Here is a 16,039-nt window from a genome sequence, read left to right as displayed (position 1 = left end):
ATATAATATTTTAGGGATAATATTTAGTTATATTATTTTTTATGTAATATATTTGCATTTGAGCTATGCACGTAGAATTATCTTCATAAATAATTATTAGTGATTCAATGGAATCAATACCACATAAATATTATATGTGGTTGTTCATTCTGCGAAGCCACGCGTATTCACAAGATGCTTCATATAATGTAATTATTTCAGAATGATTTGTAGATGTAGCTATTAGAGTCTGTTTTGAAGATTTTCATAAAAATAGTTATCACACCGTGTAAGAACATAAAACCTGTTTGCGATTTGACATTATAGGGATCTGATAAGTAATCAGCATAAGTGTATCCAATCATAGCCATATCTTGTTTTTTTTAAAAGAAAAGATCAAGATCTATGGTACCTTGTAGATATCGAAAGATATTTTTGACTCTCGCCCAATAACGTTTAGTTGGAGCAGCGTTAGGCCTAACTAGTAAGTTCACTGCAAATGTGATATCATGTCTAATGCAATTTATAAGATACATAAGCGTTCCAATATCACTGAGATAAGTAATCTTGGGTTCTAATATCTCTTCTCCTTCCTCTTGTGATCTAAATGAATCTTTCTCCATATAAAGAGATCAAACAACCATGCGAGTCTTGGATGGATATGATTTTTTTATATTAATTTTCTCCTATATATTCTGAATATACGCGTCCTGGTGTACTAGAATACTTGAAGAAAGATGTTCGAGTTGTATACCAAGCAAAATTTGATTTTACCCAAATACTTCATTTTAAATTCCGTCTTTAGATAATTACATACTTTATTTATATCTTATGTATTTTTAGTAATATTTAGATCATCAACGCTCCATTCGTTCCAGGAAATCCTACAACTTCCGCGTTCGGCTCAAAGCCTATGGGTGGGGCGTGGGCCGGGTCGCTCCATTGGATTGCTGCCCTGCTCCATAGAAACGAGGCCGATGGACGAGTAGTTCGACCCAAGACAAACCTGAGATTCAGTTACCCACGCGAACCAAAAGATCCGTGGGGCGACCCACCTCATGCCCAGAAACCTCCCCCGACGCGTACGTGTAGTTTGAATTTTTTTTTATAAGATCTCGTGTGAAAAACCTTTGCAATGTTCTGATCTACGTTGTCTCTTTTCTGAATTAACAGCTGACAAAGAGATAGTAAGAGACACGTGTTACGTGAGAAGAAACGAACATTTTAAACATCGAATCTTCTAAAATTTTCTATCCGCCACTGCTCCCTCCGACACGCTGACGTCTGCCGCCAGCACTTGGATGATTGAATGCTCTCAGCTCTGAAGCTGATCGATGGATTTAACTGATCCTGATTTGCATATATACTGAGCAGCGGACGTCCGTCGGCTGACAGCCGCTGAGAGGCCCGATAGTTCAGCGCCACCCAGAAGCCTGTCGTCGTCCGGTCCAAGAGCGCGTTCCAGGACAAGAAATGGAAGAGCTCGAGCGACCTGGAGTCGATCAAGGTGCAGGGGTTCAAGGACCTGGGCTTCGTATTCGACAAGGAGGAGCTCAGGGAGAATCTGGTCGACGTCCTCCCGGGCCTCCGCGGCAGCGGCAGCGACGGCATCGTGCGGTGGCCATACCTGTCGGAGGCTTGGCAGCACGTGTAGCGGTCGGCGCCCCCCGGCGTTGATAAGGGTGCCAAGGTCCGCAGCGGAGATGATGTACGTCTCCCGGCTCCTCGTACCGTACAAGCCCGTTCCCTCAGCGGACCACATTGTGATCGTCCCCTCTCTCTTTCAGAGTCTCACGTTAATTGACCCGAGAACTTGGGTCAATCCACTGCATCTGTCGGGGCAACCCATGCCCCGCTGGTTCACGTGGTGCTCCGCTGGCTCGGTATGGGTCTGAATCACGATGGTGCCGGAATTCCTGTCGATTGATTCACACCGGTAGTCTGGCACCTGCCGTGTTCCCTGGACGAGCTCTTCTTTGCACCCCCACTTGCTAGATTAACAAACACAGGAGTTCACTGGCCGCGCTGCCATTAGCGGCACCAACAAAGGCGGAAGAATCCAATACGAGTCCGCTTGTCCCGACCCGACATTCCTTAGCGCCGAAGGAAGATCTGGCGACGAAAATGCTTCAGATGCACGTGCAGTTCACACCGCGCAGCAAACGAGGCAAGTCGAGGAGGAGCAGTGCAAATAAAATAGCAGGTCAAAGCACCGAAACCTACTCTGCGTACGTTTCACTGTTTCCAGCTTTGCCCGGTTGCCCCGGCGCCGGAGCGAGGGGAGCTCCACCGAACACGCAGGCGCGACCTTTCCGTGGGTGCAGCTCGCGCGCGCAACGCTTTTTACATGTGAGCGTCGAGTGCGCGAGAGCCTGAGAGGACGCGGGCACCAGCAGGGATATCACCCACCGAACCCCCGGCCATCTTCTCGTCTAACCCGACCAAGCCGCGCGCAACCGAAGGAAAAAGCTTCGTGGCTCACACTACAGGAACGAAAAGCGTTGGGTGAAACTTGTAAGGCACCACTAGCATGGCACTGTGGAGAAGCTTGCCTCTCTTTTATCACCACCGTAAAAGGCTCGTGAGCCATGACGATGGGGATGTACAGTAGGTGGTTCATTGACCCAAACGATAACCAAAGGCATGCACACAAACGATAAAAAAATTGCAGTATTCGGTAACCAAAGGCATGCACACAAATGCCAATCCTATCATCGGTGGACGCGTAGCACTTTTGGCGTTTTGCTCCCCACGATCCGTCATCCCGGGCCCACCTGTACGCCAATACCAGCACAGTAGCCCGGAAAAGGGAACACCGAAAGCTCGAAGCGTCACTCTGTCAGTGGCAGGAGGCCGATGGCCGCTGAATTTTTCTCGGAACAACATGGGCAAAACCGTCTTTGCACCGTGTAGAGAATGTGCCTAGCGACTCATCATGAGTCATCCGACCACGCCGTTTGAAAAAGAGTCCGACACGCGGGCCCCGCACCCATGTGCCCGGCGCTCACGGATTTTCATGCGCCGCACCAGACCCGCCCCGTCCTCGATGCTCGCCACGCGTCGCCGCACAGAAACGGACGGCATCCAGCTGCATTGCACGGCGGGCGCGGCGTTCAGCCTGGCGCTGCGGGCGGAGAGCGCGCGTTCCCCCACTCCGCGCACCACCGCCACGACGTCGGCCACCACTGACGTTTCGACCGTTACGGGGGGCCCGACGTCGTCGCCGCGCTCCCTGACGTCGTCAACCCTCGCCCACGCAAGTGGAATGGCCCAGCGAGGAGAGTGAGTCCACCCTAACGTTGCGACGTTTTACGTGTAGACCCCCCTACTCTACGTAAAGTTGTTTAGCCGTTTCATTTACAGTAATTTTGGGAGGTCATGCACCGTAATGAGAAATATAACAGTAACAGTAATGCTCTTGATCCTCAATCAATTGTTTCCTTTTACTCTGATAACAGTAACTTGTGCGTTACGGCTTTGATCGATCTCTTACCATTGAGGATCTGGGGCTATTTCCTATTTGGTTATGGACTCTAAGATGCCAAGATAAATTTTAGCCTCATCTAGTAAATTTGGTTTTAGTTTGAATTAAACCTAAAATTTAGCCGCACCCTAGAAAATTTGAGTGATTTTTTCTATAGCAAAGTTAGCCAAAATTTTAATGTTCAAAATAGTCACCTGATTTTAGCCAGCCAAATTTTAGCTCAAACTAAACAAAATACCACTCTATTTATCCCGATGTAACATGACTTTAATTTTAACATCACTAAATTTTGAATTGGCTTCTTGAGGTGGAGAACTAAACAATCCCTTATCTCTTTCCATGTTATTACCGCGCCAACCAAGGGGTTAACTGCGAAATCGGCCATCCAACTTCCCGTTTATTCAGAAGCAATGGGGTTGAGTAATTTTGGTAGGACGGCCACGGGTCAATGAACTCGTCGTGTCCCTTTCCTCCTCCGCCTCGGCTCCTCTTCCCCTGGCTCACTAGACCACTCGGCTCCGCTTCAGCCTTCCGTCGCTATCGCGCCCCTCGCATCACTCCCAGCGCCAAATCCGCGCGCCGATTCGGCTACAAAGTAATCATTTTTTTGCCTGCTCGATTCGTCTCCCAATCCCTTGAATCCCCTGTGTTCAAATTTGCGGCGGAGGATTTTTTTCGGGCTTCTTTTGGTGTGAGATTCACCTGCATTTGGTGTGTTTGGCGCCGAATTTTTCTAATTTTTGTTTGATTTGTTCGTCCGTTTCAGTTGGGTCCTGCATGCGCTCGCCATGTTCACCGAGGGGTTAGATTGCGACGCGCTCAAGTGGGTGCGGGAGGTAAGTGAGCTCGCCGCGCTTCCTAGCTGATTGAGGTGTTGTGGCCTCGGGTTTCTGTCTCTGACGTGTATTTTCTGTACGTCGTGGTGTTGGTTGGTGCGAATGCGGCGGCAGGGCCAGGGAGCGGCGTTGCACAGCCACGAACGCATGAACGCCCTCCGCGCCGTGCGCGGCGCGACCGGCCGCGGAGGCCTTGGCATGCCGCCGCCGGAGAAGTTTCGGAGCGGGCACATACCGCGCGCGGCTGTGCCGCTGTCACGCTCCTCGCTGCGCAGCGACGACGGCAGCGCCGCTTCGGGATCTGACACGAACGAGTCGTCGGACACCGAGGAGGTCGAGGTCTGCAGCGGCAGGTACTCGGTGGACTCGTCGCCCCGCCGTGACGACATTCCTCACCGCACGGCCGTGCCCCTGTACCGGTACGCCACCGTGCCTGGACAGCAGCACTATTACTCCACTGATGATGGTCACTCGGATCTAAGTTCTTCGAGAGACACGGCACTGCCAAGGGCGAAGGCACAACAATTGCGGCGGCCGCAGGGACGGGTTGTTGGGTACGTCGAGGAAGAGTACTCAGACTCTGGAGGCAGCTCCGAGTTTTCTAGCCGGGTGGAAGGACGGAGCAATGGTGTGACCTCAAAGGGTGGGTATGCATCAGAGTACTCCTATACCGGCCCAGCCCGAAGAGAAGTGAATGATGTTCCTAAGACTCGTGTGGCGGCTGCAGAGGACCACAGCAGCACTGCACCTCAAAATTCGAGAACCTACCAGCCAGAAAGCTATTCTGCTCATGTTCCTGCTCGAGAGGATAGGAAATCAACGCCTAAAGTGGTTTGTTTTCTGCATTTATTTACAAAGCATTTCCATTTAATCTGTTTCCTGCTTTGCTCTCTGTGATATTACCATACGTTAGTTCGATTTTGTTTTAAGATGTGGTTGCACCATTTGGTTGAGACAAGTGTGAAAACATGTTACAAGTATAGCATTAAGCTCAACGTTCATGACAAATAATAAATCTGTTGTAACTATTATAATTGATAAACCATCAATTAATTTGATCAATAGATTTTTTCATATTTTAGACCTTATTGTTCAGTACATTGTTATTTGCATGGATCTGAAACTTAAACTGTTTAACACTGAAATGGCATAACAAATCTTGTAGTTATTTGAGCAATAGATTCTCCAGATATTATGTTTGTTGCATCATATATGTTGGAATTATTTTGTAACATCACTATGTCAATTGGTTGTCTGGGGAGTTTCATTTCTGTATTGGAGTAATTTTGTTCCCATTTTCATGTATATAAGTGGCTTCTTGGCTCTGCCGAAGGATCACACACTTGCGCATGTACTTACTTGGATTCTGCTCTGGATGACCCATAAATAAAATAGGCTTCAGAATCCTCGGAAGAGACACAGTCTTTTGACCATGATCGATCTGGAATATATATGTAGCATAATAACTAACCCACAACCAATTAACTGTCTTTTGTTACTAGTCCTATTCGTAGTGTAATATAGCACCGAAAGTTGGTAAAGTGTGGGTTGTCTCTGGGGCATATCTTGATTCACAACACTTCCATGCAGGGGGCCATCTGATGTTCTCCAAACAAATGGCTAAATTAGCCTTTTGAAGTCATTATAATAGCAATATCATGTTTTGTGCTTTGTCCTTCACCAGTGATATTGTTCATCATCCTCTAAAATATGCTGAAAGTTACAGTACTGAATTGCCCTTAGTTCTTACATAATGATACGTGTTGATTGCACTAATTACAGGATGTGACTTTTTTTAAAGCCGATTAACTTTGATGATTTGTTTTATGTGCAGGATGGGTTGTCTGATGTCCCCAGTGCACCTCCCATACATGATTATGACCAGGAGCATAGCCCGGCTACTCACCATGTAACCAGGTCTTGCGCCAACAAAAATTTATCTGACGGCTTAGCTGCCAAAAAAGAACATCACCATGAAGCTAACGGGGGAGCTAACTTAACTGACAAGAATGAAAGGTACCCTTTATACGTTGACTGCCAAATTAACGTACTATTTAGAAAGGAATTGTGTCTTTCTGTTTACTCATTTGTCGGGTTATTTTTTCTGCTATGTACCACTGTAAATGCGGGACACACAAGCAGGCCATCTAGTTCAATTCCTCTTCGAGTCCCAACCTTTCATGCCAGGTATTTTAAGTAAACAACAAATAGAGTTGTAGTGGTTACTGGTCTACAATCACTTCTAACACATTCTTAAAACTGTTTATAGTTTGCAAGGACCCTGGTATTCTGTACTTGCTTATGATGCTTGTGTTCGCCTATGCCTTCATGCGTGGGCTAGAGGCTGTATGGAAGCTCCAATTTTTCTGGAAAACGAATGCACACTGTTGCGAGATACATTTTGGTGAGTTAATTCTTACACATGATCTGAAGATAGCTCATTAAAACTAAACAGGCTATAAACATGTCATTAATTACTGTAGCTACAGATTGCTTACTGCTTTTAGCTACTGTCAGATGAGGATAACTACTGCTTTGTGTTTTGCAGTTCATGCCCAATTCTCCTTAACTACAATAAATTTTGCAACATAATACGAAATATAAGAACATGTCTATTCTTCTTGAGTATAAATGTTTCTATCAATTGTGATGTGAGATTTGTTCTTCATTAATTCACCTTGACCAAATGATTTTGAATTTTTTTTTATTACAACGCCTATCTAGACATTTAGTCAAAGGTAAATTTTATACTTATTAGATTTGGAGTCGATACCCAAAACTGGTATGAGTTAAAATCCACCCTTGTTTGTACATACAACCTTAGTTACCAAAACTATCCGGCTTCAATAGTCCTACATACACTGGATGTCCTGGCAGTCCCCTGGAGGGACCTTTTTTTCTCAGTGCACACCCAGGAATCTCTTCTGGCTCCTTCTCCCCATTCTTTTCGATAACATTGTGTTTTAGTCCATTCTAAATGCAAACATCCTCGGAATTAGTTTAGTTGGTTCAGTTCAGAAAATGCAACCTCCACTCACTATTGCAGATTCTAAAGAATAGAAGACATGGAGTGACTCAAAGTAGCTTCCTTCATTGCCTACATCAATCTACATATGGGTTTTCTGTCCAACATAGTGCAATTTTCCCAGGAGTTACAAATTCCATCAAGGCCTGGAATATTATCCACATTAAAAACGCTAATTTTGATTACCACCTTCAACATGCATAAACATTTTGTTTTTTGTTTTACAAGCTTATTATGTATTCATCTTGTCACCTTGTGATATTGCAATATACTCGCTTGTGCTTGTTATTCTACAATTCTTCTTTTGTTACACTCTTGATGCAACACTTGAGTAAGTTGATTCTTGTATGTTTCATTTAGCTTGCAAAATGTCTTGCTACAATCAGAAGAAGAGCTTATGGCAAAACGCACATCGGAACTAGTTAGTGAAGGAGCTGCATCAAAACCCAAGAAAACAATTGGCAAAATGAAGGTTCAAGGTATGAAAATCATATATTCTTTTCATTTGCATACCCTCTCTGTGGCTATTTTCTGTTCACTTTTCATGAAGACTTCTAATAGGTTAGCACATCCTGCAGTTGTTAGACTGTTTCCTCACAGGCTCAGTTTAGACTACTTCAAAAAGTGACAAGGTGTCAATGCTAACTCAATATGATTCTGATTGCAGTCCGCAAAGTTCGGATGTCTGTAGATATGCCTTCTGGCTGCAGTTTTTCATCATTGCCAATGGTGAAACTGGATTCAGTTCGGTACCGTTTATCCAATGTACAATCCACACTTTCATCTGGGTGGGAGTCTGTACGGAGAGTTCGAGTTTTACCACAGCTTCCCGCTAACAGTTCCTTCTCAAAGCATAGCTTAGCATACATGCAAGCAAGTGCTCAGTATATCAAGCAGGTGTCTGGTCTGTTGAAGGTTGGTGTAACTACTCTTCGGAGCAGTTCATCCTATGAAGCGCCACAAGGTAAATATGCTTACTTCTCCAGTGGACTTCAGCATCTTGACTTAATCTCATAATGTTTTTCTCACCTCAGAGACATACTCCTGCCAATTGAGGCTTAAAAGTTCACCTGAAGATGATGTGGTACCGATGCAGCCAGGATCTGGTGAAACCCATGTCTTGTATGTGCTAGAGAAGCTCCTAAAATAACATCTTATTTGATAATCTTGTGTCAACATTCATTCTTTTAATCTGAATAGTATTATCTCAATTTGTGTGTTATGTATTTCTTGAGATTTATTCTTTAGAAGAACAAAATCTGAATCTTTTGAAATAGGCAAGCTAACTATTATTTCTGTGGATGTTTCAGCTTTCCTGATAGCGTGGGAGATGATTTGATTATCGATGTGTCTGACTCAAAGGGAAAACCCTGTGGACGTGTTGTTGCTCAAGTTGCTACAATGGCAGAGGATCCTGTAAGATTTTCCAACCATTTTGCTACTTATTTTTAAGTTCTTTAACAAAAAGGGATATCGTAGGTTTTATACTTTTGTGGTTCTCCCTCAATATGTCATGTACCTTTTGTGCCTTCCTACAATCCATGATCCTCTAAAAACATCTGAATTTCTCCATGCAGGCTGACAAACTTCGCTGGTGGTCAATATACCGGGAACCTGGGCATGAACTTGTGGGTCGCATGCAACTATATATCCACTATACAATTGCTGCTGATGATAACAACATGAAGGTACAGATGCTGCAAATCCCCCACCCGTGAATGTTTCATATTAATTTAGTATAATTTGTTTGACCTTAGTTAATGGCAGACAGTAATATGTTGCTCACATGTTATTACTACATTGATTCCATTGGTGGCTAACTTAGGCCCTGTTTGTTTCAGCTTCGGATTCTGGCTTTCAGCTTTTATAATCCGAAGCTGAAACAAACAGGCAGCTTTTGGTTATAGCTTTTTAAAATCTGCTGGTTGGATTGTGAGAATCTGAGAAGCTGGTTTTCCTCAGCTTTTGAGATAGATTGTGAAAGTCCATTTTACTAAACTGTCCATTAAATTTTTTTTAGAATCTACAGTCTAAAAGTTTTTCACAATCCAGCTTTTCACAATCCAGCTTTTATAAGCTGCTTTTCAGAATCTCTAGCTGAAACAAACAGGCCTTAATAGAGGCAAATGTTAGAATAGTTTGAGGCATGCAAGTTCTTTCGTTTCTTGTTAACCTGGGAATAAACTTTTCTGGATCATGAGTCCAGCTCACTTCTGGCTTGATGTCTGACAATTTTTATTGGAGTAGCTATATCAAGTTTATCATACAATTATTACTTTCCATACATGTTATGATATTAGTGAATTTGGTAGTGCCAGTTGTTTTGAGCTTAACATATAATAGCATCTTTGATGTAAAGCAAATAACACTCTTAAGTATCCTTATCAAAGAATAATAATGGAACTATAGAATCTGCAAATTTTCATTGGTTTGAGTAAAAGAAAATAGAGGAGCTTGTTTTGGGATCTTAATCATGCAAAGAGGTGATTTAGCGATAAACCTTTATCAACTGTCTACCTGTTTGGAAATGGTGTTTTCTTATGTCAAACTGGTTACTATATCAAGTGAAGAAATGCTGCATGGTTTTCACTTGCTGAACAACAATAATTGATTTTATATTAATAGCAATTCTTTGCTTTGTAGTATGGTTCTGTTGCAGAAACTGTGGCATATGATATCGTTTTGGAAGTTGCAATGAAAGCGCAGCACATTCGGCAACGAAATATTGTCTTGCATGGTTCTTGGAAATGGTTATTGACAGAATTTGCGTTGTACTATGGAGTTTCAGATGCCTACACGAAGTTGAGGTACTTTTCTACTACAGTGGGGCCCACTGTTTTCTACCTTCTGTATCTGTATAAAAAAGACGTAGAGCGTCGTTGTTCCGCTCGCTGTTGCGTTTCGCTCCAGTGAATCTCGCTGACCGCTGAGTCCCGCCCTCGCCCAGACACCTGGGCCCTCCCAGCTCGCTCGGCTGCAAGCCGGCCTCTTGGCCCAAGTGCGCACCACAGGCCGCGAGCCTGCGCTCTGCTTCCGCATGGGCTGAGCTGAGCCTGCTTGCTTGCTGCGTTCGTGCTTCTGCTGGAGCTGGGTCACCAGCCTGCGCATGGGCCATGCCCCTCCTGGCCACCAAGCACCTCCGAGCATTTTCGGCTCCCGTCGCAACGCGCGGGCACTTAACTAGTCTAGTATGATGTGCTTTATTTGCATATACTGCCGATCTGCAATACGCATATCAGATAGTTTATTTTACCTCCTATATTGGATCAGCAACATGAAGGCGTGGCTGAAAAGGCTTTCATGCTAGTTATAGATTTGTATTGAATTGTTGTACTCTACTTTCACTTCTCGTCCTCTTTCCTTTTTTTGGTTTTCTTCTGTGAGATTGATAAGTGTCAGTCCTCATACAGGTACCTCTCGTATATCATGGATGTTGCAACCCCTACTGCTGATTGGCTAAATCTGGTTCATGAGCTTTTGTTACCAATACTGATGACGAACAATGGCACTGCTGCATTGAGCCACCAAGAGGTATTCTTCTTTCTTTCATTCGATTTATTGTTTTCTTGATCACCATGTATTTGGGTAAGTTAGGCAATACATTTCATAGTTTTAATGTTAATGTTAGATTGTTTGGCCAAATTGATTAGCTGAAACAAATTAGTTTTTTTTTTCTTCTGACTTCTCTATTGTTATTTGTCCGAAATGTTGCTGTAACATAAAATCTCACCTCCACTGCACTGCTTGACTTGAATTGCTTCATTAGAATCGCATACTGGGAGAAGTCGAGGAGCAAATTGAGCAAACTCTAGCTCTGGTTTTTGAGAATTACAAGTCGCTAGATGAGTCTACGTCATCAGGCTTAGTGGAAGATTTCACGCCTCCAACAGGATTGGCTGCTGCTGCTCTGGAACCAGCTATTAAGCTGTACAGTCTTCTCCATGATGTACTATCTCCAGAGGCTCAACTAAGATTGTGCGGTTACTTCCAGGTCATTATTCAACTGTTCTATAAATAAATGATATCTTATGTCTCTACTTGTAACTAATGTTTTGATTCATGTCCAGGCTGCTGCCAGGAAGCGATCAAGGCGGCACATGCTTGAGACTGACGAATATGTAGCAGGAAATTCTGAAGGTATCAAGGTGGATTTGGTGACCGTTACCACGGCTTACCAGAAGATGAAATCATTATGCAACAATCTGCGTAATGAAATTTTTACTGACATTGAAATTCATAATCAGCACATACTTCCCAGGTACATGGCTGTATCCACGCTTCAGTATCACTATGCTGTAATGGTATATCCTGTTGCACACCACCTAAGCACAGATAGTTATCTACGAATGTGCAATGTCTCCTGCCGATTTATGCAATATCTCTATTGCTTGTGATTTATTTCTCTTTTCTTTTGAAATATTTTAGTTTATCTTTGTTTCTTTGCTTCGACAGTTTTGTTGATCTCCCAAACTTGGCTGCCGCCATCTATAGTGTGGAGTTGTCAAATAGACTGCGTGCTTTTCTTGTTGCATGCCCTCCTGCTGGCCCTGCATCTCCTGTTTCAGATTTGGTGATAGCTACTGCTGATTTCCAGAAGGACCTTGCTAGCTGGAATATCTGGTAAGATTTTTCAGTTGTTAATCAAGTTCTCTTGTTTGTATCTTGTTGTATATGCATGCCTCATGTTTGAATTTTGTACAGCCCTATAAAAGCTGGCGTTGATGCAAAAGAGTTGTTCCATTTGTACATTGTATTATGGATTGAGGACAAACGCAGGATGTTACTGGAAAATTGCAGACTGGATAAGGTAGGTGCTATTTTTCTATTTGCTCCGGCTTGCGATTGATGTATTATACTTCCTCAGAACAGATTCTTAGCATGACAAATGATTTAAAGATAGCTAATGGCTAATCTGCTTCCATAGATGCCACAGTGTTGATTCTGTATATTTTTACTCTCATGTTTGCTGAACAGTAGTGTCATTTTTCGTAATTCTAATGCCATTGGTTACTGGGCATATAAAATGGGCATTAGCTGTTATTTGTAATTTATTTTCAGAAGGTGTTAGATTATTAAAATAGTCATTATAGCATATCTGTATAGAGTCTAGCCAGCTTTTCATTATTTGACTCTTCTGGATCTCATTGCACATCACATTTGCCAATTACAGGTCAAATGGTCAGGAGTTAGGACTCAACATATGACAACACCTTTTGTGGATGAGATGTATGATTTGCTGAAGAATACATTGACAGAGTATGAGGTTATCATTTGCCGATGGCCAGAATACATATTTGTTCTTGAGAATGTATGTTTGGAATCACTTGCAGACTCTTTAATTGCTGTTTTTGCATCAGAAAGAAATCTGACTTTGTCATGTGTTGTTTTGGTTCCTTAAAACAAAAAGGCTATTGCAGATGTGGAGAAAGCGGTGGCAGAGTCTCTGGAAAAACAGTATGCAGATGTTTTGGCTCCACTGAAGGATTGTATTGCCCCAAAGAAATTTGGCTTCAAAGTTGTCCAGAAATTCACAAAGCGCAATTCTACGGTGCCCTATAGTGTACCTGAAGATGTAAATTTTGATATTAATTCACATTTCTTGGTACTTCTATTCTTAGTATCTAACCCCCCCTATCTGCTGTCAGCTGGGCATTCTCTTGAATACAATGAAAAGACTACTTGATGTTTTGCGTCCACGGATTGAGAGTCACCTAAAGTCATGGAGTTCTTGTATACCCAATGGAGGAAATACTGCGGCCATCGGAGAAAGACTTAGTGAAGTTACTGTGACATTGAGAGCTAAATTCCGAAATTACATGCAAGCAGTTGTTGAGAAGCTTTCAGAGAATGTGAGTGTGTTGTTACATTTTGTTATGTTTTCCTTTTTCAGATCTTGGCATGATTCAAACATTTCATAGACAAATTCTATCGGATTCCTGATATCTTGCTGAAACTGGACACAAACTTACGTGTCCCAAAAATAAATTGCTTTTCATGCATGGCTCTTCATGAAAAAATTCTGCTTCATGAATTTTCTTTATCCATGCTGCAAGTTCCAACATGGAGCTGCCTGCATGAGACCAGGAATTAGTTGCTGAATATAAATTTATCGTTATGATATTTTTCTGTGGATCTGCCGGTATGAGACCAGAATTCTGAATGTTTTGCTGTTTATTTGATCTTGGTATTGTTATAGCATTGAAAATGGCGGGTTGCTATGTAGAGATGATGATTTGATCTAAGAACAGTTTGTAGTGAATCAAGGTTTATTCAACTTTCTGGTGCACCTCCAGCGATTTATCCATCGATCTAGTTATCGATAGAGAAAGATCTTTCATCTAAGAACCATGATAATATTGTTCTGTTAAGTTTGTTGTAAACTACACTATTCTTATCTTTTTATTTTTATTTTTGTGCAGACCCGTATGCAAAATACCACAAAGCTCAAAAAGATCATTCAGGATTCAAAAGAGTTGGTGATTGAATCTGATATGCGCAGCAGGATGCAAGCATTGAAGGATCAGCTAATTGAGGCAATAAATCATGTGCACAAAGTCTCTGAAGTACATGTTTTTGTAGCCATATGCCGAGGTTTCTGGGACCGGATGGGACAGGTATATGAAGTATAGATAGTGTTCCCTTTTTCTTATCACTTCTGTTACTAATTTGACCAAGTTGTAGGATGTGTTGAGTTTCCTGGAGAATCGCAAAGAAAACAAGGCCTGGTATAAAGGCGCACGAGTCGCAGTCTCAGTAAGTTCATGTTCCTACACCCCCCTTATAGTGTTGTTTTAATCCATGTAGCTGTTTTCTTCTTGGTGCTCCTTATCTCGGCCATGGTTGAATGAACTTGTAAACCTGGCAGGTATTGGATGATACTTTTGCATCCCAGCTGCAACAGCTGCTCGGTAATACACTCCCACAGAAGGACCTAGAGCCACCCAGATCCATCATGGAAGTCCGCTCTATTCTCTGCAAAGATGCACCCCGTCAGAAGAATTCTAGTTTCTACTACTGATCAATTTTTGTGTACATACGAGTCATGCACATTTGAATCTGCAGCTTTTCACTGGAAGAACCAGGGAAGGTGTCATGCAGAGAGATAAGGCCAAAGCTAAAATGAAAGAACGGGGCTACAGGCGGCTCCGTGAAGTGCATGATCTAAGATAGTCTGTCGTGTTAATCCATCAAAAAGCTTTGCTGGTTAACCGGGCTCGAATATGTCCCCATTGCCTGTGGGATGGTCCACACTCGGAAATTGGATTGTGCTTTGGAGATTGTAGTTCAAGTATCACTGTAGGTTAGCTTCAGTAATAGCAATCGCTGTGTTCTTCGAAATGTTAACTAGCCTATAGGAATTCTTTTTCTTGTAAGGTATAGACGAGGACGATATCTTTGATTGTTTACCGATGCCTCCGTATCGTATAGCAATGATATAAGGGAAAAGGTACATATTTTTAAGTCGTGTATTTTCAGTCTTGCTTAAAACCTCCTTTTTTTTTGCCCTCTCATCTGGTACATCGTGTAGTATCTAAATATGCGTGCAAAACATACCTAAGCCTAACACATGCACACTTTATGTACATATCTAGATCTATAGACTAGTGTTACTAGGGAGGTCGACGGAATTAAATATGAGGATAAATCTTGATGAGACCAATGCTCAGTCAGCTCAGACCTCAAGCCGCTAGCCAACCAAGCCCTAGGCTCGTCCTCGCTTAAAACCGTCTTGTCTACAACCTCAAACTATGAAAACCCACATATAGTGTGGCAACGGTTTTGAAATGCAAGTTCTTGGTAGCGCCTTGTCGCGGCCGTAGGAGGGAGAAGGCGTGCCACGGGCGGCGGACGCAGCGAGCTACATGACGTGCGTGGGGGCCCGGGGTCAAGCAGGGAGGACCGACGAGGTATGGGCTCGGACTCTTCGGTCGGCGACCTCTGCCACCGGCACTCTTTGCAGACAACAGCGTCGCCACGGTGCACCTTTGCCTGCCTCGGTACGCTCTTTGCTGCGCCGCGGGCCGCGGCCTATTCCCGGCTTCATCTCCCCGCGGCAGCCGAGAGTCTCCTACTGTGCAGCCACACGCACCTGACCCCGCCGACCTCCGTCATGTCGCCCCCAAGTCCAACACCGCAGGGCCACCTCGGTGGTTCGCCGCACGTCCCACCTGAGCGCCACCGCCCGTTTCGGCCCCCGCGACGCAACCCGATTAGTACCTACCGCCGTGCGCGCGAAGCGCCAGCCCACGCGCCAACGCCATCCGTTGGTTTGTGTAGCTTAGCGCGCGGGCCACCGGCCAACGTACTGCCTCCTCCCTCTGCATGGCCACGAGTCCGCAGCGTAGTTGCTTACCGTTGTACGTGCTGAGCACTAGCCGTTATGGCCTTCCCATCACGCGCACGGCTGACGAGTGCCGACTCGGCATTTTTTTAGAGCCGGGTTGAAAACTTTAAATGGGGTGCATGCTCAGGTGTCGAACCTTGGATCGGTAAGGTGAGACGTTCGCTCGCATGCACTCCACATTTGTAACCCACGCATACCTTAACAAAACTTTGTAATGCCAAAATACGGACGACGTCAAAATGGTGGTAAAGGAATGTTGTATGGATTCATGAGCAATGCCAATCTTTGGTGAGGCTCCAGGTGGGAGCAAACCAAACACGCCCTTAGGGTTTTTAATCTGCGCATGGGCGCACACCCCGTTCGAGTTACGC

General features: G+C 43.9%; 1 protein-coding gene across 2 annotated transcripts; it reads left to right on the top strand.

Moving 5' to 3' along the window:
* Positions 1–3,908: 3,908 nt before the first annotated feature.
* LOC133921176 (uncharacterized) lies at positions 3,909–14,769 on the top strand. 2 transcript variants are annotated; one of them, XM_062365947.1, is made up of 23 exons: positions 3,909–4,058; positions 4,230–4,299; positions 4,414–5,130; positions 6,134–6,315; positions 6,442–6,486; positions 6,569–6,703; positions 7,685–7,803; positions 7,992–8,288; positions 8,359–8,446; positions 8,635–8,740; positions 8,902–9,012; positions 9,968–10,131; positions 10,735–10,855; positions 11,091–11,315; positions 11,392–11,582; positions 11,777–11,944; positions 12,026–12,131; positions 12,495–12,632; positions 12,732–12,896; positions 12,970–13,173; positions 13,744–13,938; positions 14,006–14,077; positions 14,190–14,769. In XM_062365947.1, exons 2-23 carry the CDS (start codon positions 4,252–4,254, stop codon positions 14,340–14,342), a joined length of 3,750 nt encoding a protein of 1,249 aa, XP_062221931.1. In that variant the 5' UTR covers positions 3,909–4,058; positions 4,230–4,251; the 3' UTR covers positions 14,343–14,769. The 2 variants fall into 2 exon arrangements, with proteins under 2 accessions (XP_062221931.1, XP_062221932.1); XM_062365948.1 differs by lacking the exon at positions 3,909–4,058 and having other exon boundaries at positions 4,095–4,299.
* The last annotated feature ends 1,270 nt before the right edge of the window (positions 14,770–16,039 follow it).

Source organism: Phragmites australis, chromosome 6 (assembly GCF_958298935.1).
Source record: "Phragmites australis chromosome 6, lpPhrAust1.1, whole genome shotgun sequence".
Lineage (NCBI taxonomy): Eukaryota > Viridiplantae > Streptophyta > Magnoliopsida > Poales > Poaceae > Phragmites > Phragmites australis.
Note: the sequence above shows the minus strand (reverse complement) of the source record. Positions and strands in the feature narration are given on the sequence as shown.